A 13,065-nucleotide genomic window follows, 5' to 3' on the forward strand; every position below is an offset into this window, starting at 1 on the left:
GTATTGTCAGCATAACAAATTGAATGGAAAGAAACAAGCTTGTGAAGGGAGAACAAGCCTAGTACACAGCCTCACAGCAAGGCTGTTTGTGTATCGGGTTCTATACGCCTATGTTTGTATCCTGTACCTGGTGTGAGATACGGGAAGAAAAAAAAGATTGGGAAAGAAGAAATAGGGTCTCCTGTATATTAGGGCCTATGAGGGATTCACGTTCTCGGAAGTTTAGTGTGGGTGCGCTCGCCTTGGCTGTACCGGTATCTGAGAAACTCGGACATCACCATCTAGCTAGTATTACACGATATTATTCTGTAGTCTTGATGACCCTGACTTATCAGCCACATGTTACAAGGCTGAAACTACCCTAATTCCTCAACGTCTGAAGAATTACAGTATATCATACATGTGCTCTGACATGTAGAGACAAGAGTTTATACCGGTAAGTAAAGATATAATGGGGTAAGTAGAGATACAATTAAAGACGTTCAGCATATATAGTAAAACCAGAGCAGTGATGACAGTGTGATAGCTGGCAAATGGTCATACGTAACCTAACCGGTAAAATACGCCCTCTTGTCAGTTTACCTCAGTCAGGGTTTATTCCAACTGTTAGTGTAAATGCATAAATAATAGCAATTTACTCGCCACCTAGCACCATGGCTTAAGCAGAATTAGGGGAAGAAGAAAAAATGCTGCGATGACCATCAATGGTCAAGAAATGGTCGAATATTAACAGGCTAATCTCCCTTGACAACACTCTTTTATTTTGAAGGCGATATTCTCCTGTAGGAGAAGTGAAACTAAAAACACCCATGGGTGGTGACATCTGGCTGTCATAATTTGCGAGAAATAATACATTTTGTGTCTTTAGACAAGTAATCGGATCGCAGTTATGGGGTCAGAGTTTAGGACAATCGATGGAAAGCTCAAAGACGGGCGAACTGAGCTGCATAGTTATGATGACCAGGTTGTTCTTCAGAGTGATGCGTCAAGCCTAACACAAGTGACGGGAAACGCGGCAAAAACTCACCGATGTGAAGTGAAGCAACTCGTTAGAGAGATAACTAGTTTTCTTCGTCTTTATCGATGGATGATAGATGCCTATGTTTCGGTAAAAGAAAAAAATGTAGAAATTAACAGTTACCCTGTGCTTTTCATTGGCTGAACTTTCAGTGAAAGTCAAAATATAAACATGCAGTAACCATTAGGAAAATTATTAACGCTTCCCTGTTTTAATTTGAAATGTATAGCTTACATACTTCAGTTGTGAAAACCAACAAAGCATTTTTATTTTAAAGGTATATAGGTGGTTTGCAATGACAGCCATCTTTTCTTTGATATCAGATGGAGTATTGCCCACTGGGTGTCTATTTTTAGAGGTGTCATAAGCTGGGCAGAGGCCCCTGGCTGGTAAGGGCATACAGTGGGCAGTATACACATACTTACCTCAAAGATGGCTACCATTGCAAACCATCTATACTGTGCCTCTGTAAAGACTTGCTATAGTAGAATGCGGCCATTGCTTAATTGGAGGTTGACTTCTCGTGGCCAGTTGTAAGTTTTTGTCATTGGCGCTGTGTGCAGTTATGTCACACATGATGAAACTTGTGGAAAAGATGCATTCTGGGTAAGCTTTAATTGTTTGGGGCAAGAAAGACAGCAAATTAAGTCAAGACTTGGATTGCTGAACTATGCAAGTTGCAGCCTGTACTCTCAGCAAGGCCAGGTATTTTCAGCAATGTCTGAACACCAGATTTATCACCGTTAACCATTAGGGAGGAAACCAAACAGACTTGACCAATGAACTTGCAGTGATTCTCAGGGGAAGAGCCAGTACCTACAATGGCCCCACTCCAATAAAGCAATAAGTTATAGATTATATATACCTCTTTGTTAGTGTTGTTGCACTCTTAGTACGTCTAGATAGATTTGATATTAAATTTCTTCCATTCACAATGGCATTAGATCCATTTTGTCCTCTGTAAGAAAAAGATCCTTTTTTTTTTACCCTTTTGTGACACTGATGGCAATAGATCTCATGCACATGTGTGGCTTATTTTTATGTGACTTGATTTCTCTGTTTAATGTTAAATCCTATATTCGTATACTGCACTCACTGATAACATTAATTTCACACAATGCAGTTTGATGGTCTTTTTGAAGAACTTTTGAAAGCCCACTGATGGACTTGATGTTTTCAGAATCTAGCATACAAGTATTAACATCCTGAAAACTATGATTTTTATTTTATTTTTTGTGGCCATCTGCCAGTACAGCTCTTAAATCTGGGGGCAGATTCATGTGCCATAAACAATGGACGAGTGATAACAGGCTCACCAGCTCAGGGTTGCTATATACTTAGACATTCTCATGGCCTCAGAGTCACAATAAATGTCAGAATTTTAAAATACATGTAGCATAATGAGCCATTATGGATCGACTAGTGGTCAAGTGGAAGCAAAATACACTGGCTGCCCCATTCCTATTTTTATTTTATTGAAGATCTATAATTATTAGTTCAATATTTCATCACTTAGCCATCCTTCACATCTTCTTCAATGTCAAGAAGTGTTTCCAGTACAAGTTGTCTAGTTAGATATAAGATGTTAAGATTTGTAATGTTGGCACTTTCTTGCCAAGCACACGACATAAGGGGATATAAAAAATACTGGATGACTTTGCTTACTCCTACTGGATGGGGCTGCATGGCTTTATAGTGAGGCAACAATCGTAATTTGTCAGTAGTGTTACTGGGCAGATGCAAGAAGTCTTACGTTTGAAAATGAGAACAAAATAATGATGAAAGTGTGGCTAAAACCCAAGCAAATGAAACATCATACAGCTGCTTCATTCGTATGGCTGCTGCAGCCACATGTATAATTTACTGTAGTCAAAGATGAAATACCACTGTGGTGTTGTCTATTTATTTCAGGATTTCTTCTTGCTTGGTCATTGGGACAAACTTCTCCCTAGCTGGAGATCATTTCTCCAAAAGTTGTCTGCCCCTGACATGGCCAACTTGCTGGATGGACGATCACATGATGAAAGGTACATCAATTGTGCTCTTCATTGAACACTTTTTAAATTCCCTCTAGTATTAAAGGAGAAGAAAATTTAAATATCAAACAAATACCATTGAAAAGAGTATGCATTTCCTCGCAGGTGCACCCCATTAAAAAAATCTCTAATATGTACCTCAAGTTGATAAATTATAAATCAAGTCAGCGCCAAAATATGCTGTGGGCGACTCCATTTCACGTAAGAACTAATCCTGAAGTGGTCTGTGTTAGGAGGAGAATTGTCGTCTGAAACCGCTGAAGTGCTGTTTGTACATTTCCCAGAAGGAAGCGAACAGTGCAGGTCGTTTTCCACTTGACGATCAGGAAACCGGAATGTTGGACATAGGTTCTGAGTTTACACGAATGAGCCGGCAGTTTTAACAACTCTCATTGGCTGAAAGGCAACACACCCCCAGGATAAATTACAGGGTGTTAAAGATGGAGGATCTTATGAACCCAAGCGATTTATGACAGCTCTGACGTTTTCAGACTTTACGTGTGTGGCGAGGAAAAATCATAGAATTATGCAGTATGCACCACCAGATAGAAAAAAATGTGCTCTTTTTAGCCTACAGTGTCATTGTTTTAAGTTTTCTTCTCCTTTAATTGCCAGAAGCCTCAACATTGTTGCTATCTTGTTTTATCTATTATAATTTGAGATTTTTAAGGCATCACTGGCATTATTGTCTTTCTGTCTTTTGATGTATCAGGTAGTTGCACATTGGTTTCCTGTGAGCCCTTCTTGTTTTCTTGTCATGGAAGTGAAATATTGCGGAGTAGGATATAAACGACTATCAAATCAATAGATGATAGATGATGAATAGATGAAATGAATAGATACACTGGCATTTGTTCCCTAAACCCAGAAGAGTGTGGCCTCTGTCCCTGCTGTGTTACAAGACCTGTATCCATAGGCTGAGTCTGGATAGAAGGATGCAGACTGTGGATAGAATGGATATCTCAAAGCTGCTTGGTGGCATGGGGAAGGATGCAGATACGGATAGTGTGGAGTTTGAGGATGCATTGTGTGCAAGCAAGGATGGCAGGATTTCTACACAGGGTAATATGCATGGCGATGAGAGCACTCCACAGGATGGTGGCAGGAAAGAGAAGGTGGAGTTCATGTGTGGTCAGTACCATGAGCTGTACCACATCTACAGGAGACATGTTAAGCCAAAGAAGCAGCATGAAATCTACCAGCTTGGACAGGTATGTTAGGTGCAAGTATTTATGCCAGTTTGGACAAAACCTTCTAAACAAGAAAATAGAAGTAGCAAATTTATTTTTAGATATTTTGATTTATCAAATTGAATGTGAAAATAACACTGTTGCCATTCTTTTATTCTATTCCCTTAGAGAAAGGAGTGCCAGAACAGCTTTCATTGATGTGTAACAACAGTTAATTGGTTAAAACATCTATGACTTTAAAAATGTCATACTAAAAGCAATGTGTCCTGTTGTTGCTGGATTTAAGAGGATTGCATTAAATATGTGTGCATTAACTTTGCAGGTGATAAAGCAACTAAGTGAGTGTTGTCAGTGTGAGCAGATTGTGGATATAGGGGCGGGGCTTGGTCATTTGTCACGACTTTTGACCTTTGGGCAGGGGTTAAAGGTCACCACGGTGGAGGCAACCAATAGTCATGCTCCGAAGGCATCAACGTTTGACAGGTACGGTTTAGTCCATAATTTCAAGTTATGAAACACTATTAGAATAGGTCAGTATAGCTGTATAGCCTTCCAAGACAGATGGTGTTTAAGTTTCGCAATCGAAGGATAAAAGAAACATTTAAATATGCAGTGCTGAATGTATCGTAACAGGTGAATGTGCAAAATACCTCTCAGATTCTTTCTTTGAGTAGAGAAATGGCTTAAACTGCAGTTTTATAAAGCCCCAGCGATCAATCCAGAATTAAGTAGCCTACAGTCATGATGTCAGTGGTGACAGCTGTCAAATATGTCTGTGGTTAGAAGAGTTGAAATGGAGGGGGCTAAGCTGGTCCACCACTCCCAGTAAGTTCATAGTTGACACCATTTCCAAAAATTTCTGATTATTCACAAAATAAAGAAAAAATTAAGAAGTATAAAATATGCCGTAAAATATGCATGTAAGTTAGACACAACTCCAGTGTAAAACGTTCATTTAGGAATGAGGTTAGACATGATGAGCAGAAGGGTGTGTTAAAAACTTTACCATCTGTCCTCTGTTGGACAACTACTGTATTATACTGTGTTGTAGTGGAAACAGCTTGACACCTCTGAGTACCAGCACTACAGACATTCTGGTCCTGTCCAAACATTTCCAGTTTGTCATTATTTTGTTGAAATGCAGTATGTAATCTTTACGATTTTGTGTTTTAGACAGATGAACCGGGAAATCAAAAGAAAGGTGATTGTGATATTTATTTTTGCAAAATGAAATAAAAAGTAACGATTCTCTCACAGAAAAAATTCAAATATCTAAATACAAATTCTTGGTTCTGGTACATATATTTCAAAGAGACAGAATGGCCTAAGGTGTCACTCTTTATTCTGTAAGCTTTGGTGCAGGCGAGTTTTGGGAGCCAAGTTGGGAGGGATGGAATAAATACAGTTATTTCTTTATGCAGGTCATTGTTATATGTTCCTTATGTTTGTAGAAATGTAGAAAGGGAAACACAGGTATAGAAGAAACAGTGCCATCTACAAATGAGGAAGGGGATCAAGAGCTACCAAGTCATATAGTGCACTGGATTGAGCCCTCTGTGTCCATGCAAGAATTCCTACATGTTTTGAATCTGGATATATGTAACCAAAACTCGGAGCAAACTGATGGGCATGCAGGAGAAAATTTTGATGTACTCAGGGACCAAAATGCTGACCAAACTGATGGACATACAGGAGAGAAGCCTTATGCATCCAGGGAGCAAAACTCTAATGTAACTGATGGACAAGCAAGGACGAACTCTTGTGCACCCATTGACCAAAATGTACAAGAAAGTTCGAGAGCATTTTCACCAGAGTTTTTGAAAACTCAAAGGTGTTCAACCATAAGTGACTTTAGGACAGCAAACACTGGAAACTTTTTTAATGAATCAGTAATTTCTCTAGCACAAAATAAAGTTGCAGAAAAAGATCCAAAGAAAAGAATATTCACAAGAGACCATGCTTCAGGGGAGATAATTCATCATGATAAAGTGAAAGGGGAGGCATCTTCAAACACAACGTGTGCTGAGGGTGACATTAGCAGGCAATCAACACAAATTGGTGGGGATTTCGCAATGAAAAAGTTTGTGTTATGTGGACTACATGCCTGTGGAAATCTGTCATCCACAATGCTAAAGCTGTTTGTAAACTGTCCTCTAGCTGTTGGCGTGAGCTCTGTTGGCTGCTGTTATATGAAGTTATCTTGTCATAGGTAGGTAGACTTTCGGCTGAATTGTGTTGGGCAGTTAAAATGTTGTTTTACAGGCTTTCTTGAATTGGTAGAGCTGACCACCCTCTTTTCTGCTTTCTTCACATTTTACTTCCTGTGACCTGTTAGTATAACACAGTATTGTTACCGTAACAGCCAGGAAGTAATCAGTTTGATCAAGATGTAGCTAACAAGCCCTCAATATAAGCTAATATTATCTACATTTAAATTGAGATCAACTTTTTGGATAACCCAAACTTTCCTGAACCAGCTTGTTCACTCACTTTTCTCTTGAGAACATCTTTTTGGAAACCCAAACTTTCTTGAACCAACATGTTCACTCACTTTTCTCTTGCTCTCTTGCACAAGGTCTAGTTGTCATTCTGAAGACACAGGATACCCAATGAGTGAGACTCTGAAGTCTTTGCCAGACCACGAACTAAGCTACACTGCTCGAGAAATGGCCTGTCATTTTGTTGACTCTTATGCAGAAAGACTAAAAGGTGCGTGTTTCACCACATACACAAATGTACCGTTAAACACTTTGGAGAGTCGTTGAATTTATGCTCCATAACGTATTGAATTACAGTGAGGGGAAGATCATGGTCTTATGTATTGATAAGAATCCTATATTTAACTGGTAGTTAAGCTTTCTGTTACAAAGTTCTTTTATGTTATATCACTGTGAAATGGGCAACTTTTCACATTTGATACAAATTTATATTGTTGCTAAGCATTAATCACTAATCAGATAAGTACATAAATATATTGCTACATTGCAGAAAATCGGCCAAACCTTATAGTACACAGCTACAGGGCTGCGCTCCAACAAATTATTCTGGAAAAAGATCCCAATTTCCAGAGAGGTGCCATAAAGATAACGATGAAGAAAGCAGAGGAAATACCATTCCACAAGTAAGCCCAACAGTAAATCTTAATTGTATTGTCTATTATGCTATACATGTATGTTCTGTTGACAGCATAAAATTTATGTCTGTGAGAACTGCGATACTTTTTGATATCTTGATTGGTGATTTGTACCATACTCAAGAATATTTCACTGATACAACGATGGCTAACTTATGGTAGAAGGAAGCCAAGCATATCCATGGTAAACCCAACATCATTCGCAGGTTTCTGACAGACCTTTCCACATACGACCAGAGAGGAAGCCAGCATAAGCTGGACTTGAACTCTCAGCAACCACATTGGTGAGAGACTCCTCGGTCATTGCCCAGGGCTAGCACACTGAGCATATTGAGTATGGAGGCCCCGATAACTGTTTTACAGTTCATTACCCTGTGAAGCTTTCCCCTCAGGTCTCCCTGTCAGCTGTTACAGAGCATTCTCCTCAGGTCTCCCTGTCAGCTGTTACAGAGCATTCTCCTCAGGTCTCCCTGTCAGCTGTTACAGAAGCTTTCCCCTCAGGTCTCCCTGTCAGCTGTTACAGAGCATTCTCCTCAGGTCTCCCTGTCAGCTGTTACAGAGCATTCTCCTCAGGTCTCCCTGTCAGCTGTTACAGAGCATTCTCCTCAGGTCTCCCTGTTAGCTGTTACAGAGCATTCTCCTCAGGTCTCCTTGTCATCTGTTACAGAGCTTTCCTCTCAGGTCTCCTTGTCAGCTGTTACAGAAGCTTTTCCCCTCAGGTCTCCCTGTCATCTGTTACAGAGCTTTCTCTCAGGTCTCCTTCTCCCTCTCCTCAGGGGTATTCCATGTTGCCAGTGATCCCTATTTGAGTAACCCCATGTCTCACCACCTTGGGTGTAGGATGTTCCATGTGGCCAATGGTCCCTGTTAGAGTAACCCCATGTCACACCATATTGGGTGTAGGGTGTTCCATGTAGCCAATGGTCCCTATTAGAGTAACCACATGTCACACCACCTTGGGTGTCGGGTGTTCCATGTGGCCAATGGTCCCTGTTAGAGTAACCCCATGTCACACCATATTGGTTGTCGGGTGTTCCATGTAGCCAATGATCCCTATTAGAGTAACCCCATGTCACAGCACCTTGGGTGTCAGGTGTTCCATATAGCCAATGGTCCCTGTTAGAGTAACCCCATGTCACACCATATTGGGTGTAGGGTGTTCCATGTAGCCAATGGTCCCTATTAGAGTAACCACATGTCACACCACCTTGGGTGTCGGGTGTTCCATGTGGCCAATGGTCCCTGTTAGAGTGACCCCATGTCACACCATATTGGTTGTCGGGTGTTCCATGTAGCCAATGATCCCTATTAGAGTAACCCCATGTCACACCACCTTGGGTGTCAGGTGTTCCATATAGCCAGTGGTCCCTATTAGAGTAACCCCATGTCACACCACCTTGGGTGTCAGGTGTTCCATGTGGCCAATGATCTCTATTAGAGTAACCCCATGTCGCACCACTTTGGGTGTCGGGTGTTCCATGTGGACATTGGTCGCTGTTAGAGTCACCCCATGTCACAGCACTTTGGGTGTCGGGTGTTCCATGTGGACATTGGTCCCTATTAGAGTAACCCCATGTCACACCACCTTAGAACTAGATAATGTTTTGTGCAAAGGTTACTCTAGAAAACATAAACATTGAATTAGACTTGTATTACAGTATTTGCATTTCCCACAAGGTTTGCCCATCTTTGGACTGTGATCATGACCTGAAGTCATCTGTGAATGTTTCCACAGGTATGCTGAGGTCTGCTTGAAGAAGCTTGACGTTGATCCTGACCTGTCAGAGGCTCAGCTCCACTCGGCCCAGACACAGATCGGCCGCTGGAGAGACGTGGTGGCCTTCTACACTCTCCGCCTGGCCCTAGCACCTGTCATAGAGACCCTTATCTTGCTGGACAGACAGCTGTACCTCTGGGAGTATGGTAAGATTGATTTCTCTCAGTATTAGACACACAGTGGTTATGTTATTTACTGGTACTTCTGTGTCATTCAGGATAATTGTAAACATTAGAACAAACTGGACAGTGGAATGTATCTCAGTGAGGACAGTGCACAGTGTTTAACCACACGTGTGTGTTCAATGCTCGTCTGATTCCCACGGGCTCTGCACACTTTCTTCCCACCATAATGCTGGCTGCAGTCGTGTAAGTAAAATACTGCTTAATATGGCATAACACTCAAATGAAATAAATAAATTTATCAGCCCTGGTCTGGTTCCCACGGGAGCTGCATGGTTTTCTGCCACCATGATTCTGGCCACAGTCATAGAAGTAAAATATTCCTTATTATGGCGGAAAACTTCAATCAAATAAATAAATATATCCTGGCCTTGGACACTCACTCTTCGTTGGATTCTTCCTGATACTATTCACTTGACTACACTTGTGGGACTATTTGCACAGTTCTATAATCAAGACCACATTTGGCCAAGACTTCTTTGAAAAGAAATCTTCTCTAAATGATATAGCATGTGTTATAATTATGAACTTTCATGAGTATTAGCCAAAACTTGCCAGTGCAAACTTCACCTATGTTTGGATGTATGGTGAAGTCTGTCTCTGTCTTGAGCTCATGTACACTGTTTCGTGTGGTTATTTCACATTGATAAAGACCTGTTTGTTTGGTTATTTCACATTGATACTGTCTCTGGTAATTCGGCCTCATTACTTGTTTGTTTGGTTATTTCACATTGATACTGTCTCTTGTAAATCTGCCTCATTACCTGTTTGTTTGGTTATTTCACATTGATATTGTCTCCGGTAAATCTGCCTCATCACCTGTTTGTTTGGTTATTTCACATTGATAGTGTCTGTTGTAAGTCTGCCTCATCACCTGTTTGTTTGGTTATTACATGTTATTAGTGTCTCTTTTAAATCTGTTTCATTACCTGTATGTTTGGTTATTTTACATTGATACTGTCCCATTACGTGTATGTTTGGTTATTTCATGTTTTTGTAAAAGTACCATTATTGTTTCCCCTGTAGGTTTGGACAGTGTCCTTGTTCCAGTGTTTGACCCCAGTGTGTCACCTCGGAATTTTGTCCTGCTGGCTAAGAAATCATAACACAGGACCGATAAACACTATCCTTCAATCAACCAGGGGACTGGGAATTGAATCCTGTGGCAGGCAAATACAACCAGGGCACTGAAAATGGAATAGTGTGGCAAGCAAACACAACCAGGGCACTGAGTATGGAATTCTGTGGTAGAAAAATATAACCAGAACACTGAGCATGGAATCTTATGGCAGACAATACAACCAGAGAACTGGCAGGCAAATATCAGTATTAATACACTAAACATGTGAATTTGTGGCAGGCACAAACATGAACCAAACTGCCAAACAAAATGCACCCCGGAGAACCTGGTGTACAGTACATGTACGATTGTATCACTATAAAATATAATATATATCAAAATGCCAAAAGGTTTTATTAGCAGTGTTTTTATAAGCGGTACATGGGAGCTGTTTTTAATTTTGTAATGAAATGCTTCAACTTTTGAAGACTGTCAGGCATGTTAGTTTGATGATCAAGACTTACAGCCAGGGAACAGTTGTTTTAGTATTGATGATCAAGACTTACAGCCAGGGAACAGTTGTTATAGTATTGATGGTCAAGTCTTACAGCCTGGGAACAGTTGTTATAGTATTGATGATAAGTCTTACAGCCTGGGAACAGCTGTTATAGTATTGATGATCAAGTCTTACAGCCTGTGAACAGCTGTTATAGTATTGATGATCAAGTCTTACAGCCTGTGAACAGAGGTTATAGTATTGATGATCAAGTCTTACAGCCTGGGAACAGCTGTTATAGTATTGATGATTACGGCCTGGGAACAGCTGTTATAGTATTGATGATCAAGTCTTACAGCCTGGGAACAGCTGTTATAGTATTGATGATCAAGTCTTACAGCCTGTGAACAGAGGTTATAGTATTGATGATCAAGTCTTACAGCCTGGGAACAGCTGTTATAATATTGATGATCAAGTCTTACGGCCTGTGAACAGCTGTTATAATATTGATGATCAAGTCTTACAGCCTGGGAACAGCTGTTATAGTATTGATGATCAAGTCTTACAGCCTGTGAACAGCTGTTATAGTATTGATGATCAAGTCTTACAGCCTGGGAACAGCTGTTATAGTATTGATGATCAAGTCTTACAGCCTGTAAACAGAGGTTATAGTATTGATGATCAAGAAATTTTGTTGGAAAGACAAGGCACTTTTAAATGATTCAGTCATAATGAATTTACCGTAGAGGATCAATATGACAAGGAATGGTTTTAGTTGGAACGAATCTTTCACTGAAAACTCTAATTGCACTGTTCATCATTTAGTCTATGCTAGTAACAATGTGTTATTTATTTATTAACTTGGTGTTTTGCGCTGACCGGTCGATATTTAAACACTGAACATCAACCCAATATATACCCCCATAACGATGGTCGGATTTATGTGGTTTGGGCAAAACCTGACTACATTCAAACTAGACAGGAAAAATTACCGTAACCCCATTTGGTCAAATGCTGATGCCTGCGTGTATGACCGTCCCCTTACGCTGTGGGCCTTCGGGCTGTCGCAACACTATGCCAAGCGTATTTACTATGGTGACATACCTGTTTATTATATATTGTCATGAAAGTTAAGCCAGGTGCAAAATTCGATTACATGGACCTAACGTGGGGTGGTAGGACGGCAACTGTTTCTTCAGGGCCCTGCCCAGTTTCCTCCCTCCATAATGGTGTCCCCGTCGCATAAATGAAATTTCCTTGAGTTCGTCGTACTCAACACCAATCAAATAAATCAAAAATAAAATTTGCGACTGACGCAAGCAGCAAAATTAGCCTTGTTTGTCATCAGCCTCGGCATTATAGACGGGTTGAAACTAAAGCTCTTAGAGTCCCAACATTGCGGTAAACCATTAAGTTGGGAGGGGGAAGGGGGGCGAGATTTTTGTTAAGAATATGGTGTTTGTGAAATACCACAGTATGTCACACGTATTACATCTGATTTTGTGGAGACCAGGGCTCCGTCACTTCTGGTGTAATCCGGCTTATTATATAAAGTCTAGAAGCTATTTGTGGAAACTCCTTTACCTTTCGAGTTTAACAGCTCAGTGTATGGCCATCTGGCGCTATGCATGTAGCTCTACAACGTTTAAATTCGTCAGCTAATCTGATTAACTTATAGCTGGTAGGCTACAGGCTGATATACTATTGTTTGTAACTCGCCCATTAATTCACAGGGACTGGTGACAAAACGGTCTGGTCATTCAGTAACACCAGTGTTAAGCGTGTTGTTGCATTCCAAGGCGAAGCCCGTGGGGTTCGACGATTGACTATAAGACTCTCTCATTTGTGTATTATTATGACAACTGAGAAGTTTCTACCTTCATTGAACTGTTTGAGCAGCCTTAATTTGTTCATTGAACACCACTATATATACATGTATATACGTCCCTTGGAAAAGTTCGTCAGCAGCTTGTGAAAATTACCCAAAAACTAACCGCCATTGTAGAAGCGAAATTTGTTTGAATATGGTTATCAACAAGAACCAGTGAAGTTAGTAAATTATGCCTTAATATCTCCATAGGGCGACCGCAAGGAAAGGTTTCTTGGACTTGGTGTTTAATGTCGCTTTAAACATAATATCGATCATATGACGTTTCCGCTTACAGCAAGCTGT

At 40.5% G+C, this 13,065-nt stretch overlaps 1 protein-coding gene across 2 annotated transcripts; it reads left to right on the forward strand.

Moving 5' to 3' along the window:
• Positions 1-803: 803 nt before the first annotated feature.
• Positions 804-10,843, forward strand: LOC135472677 (uncharacterized). Of its 2 annotated transcripts, none has more exons than XM_064752292.1 (10): positions 804-1,108; positions 2,930-3,045; positions 3,923-4,265; positions 4,567-4,727; positions 5,418-5,445; positions 5,696-6,453; positions 6,820-6,953; positions 7,233-7,365; positions 9,113-9,300; positions 10,363-10,843. In XM_064752292.1, exons 1-10 carry the CDS (start codon positions 890-892, stop codon positions 10,440-10,442), a joined length of 2,160 nt encoding a protein of 719 aa, XP_064608362.1. In that variant the 5' UTR covers positions 804-889; the 3' UTR covers positions 10,443-10,843. The 2 variants fall into 2 exon arrangements, with proteins under 2 accessions (XP_064608362.1, XP_064608363.1); XM_064752293.1 differs by having other exon boundaries at positions 3,926-4,265.
• Positions 10,844-13,065: the final 2,222 nt, after the last annotated feature.

The sequence above is a fragment of the Liolophura sinensis genome, chromosome 8, assembly GCF_032854445.1.
Source record: "Liolophura sinensis isolate JHLJ2023 chromosome 8, CUHK_Ljap_v2, whole genome shotgun sequence".
Lineage (NCBI taxonomy): Eukaryota > Metazoa > Mollusca > Polyplacophora > Chitonida > Chitonidae > Liolophura > Liolophura sinensis.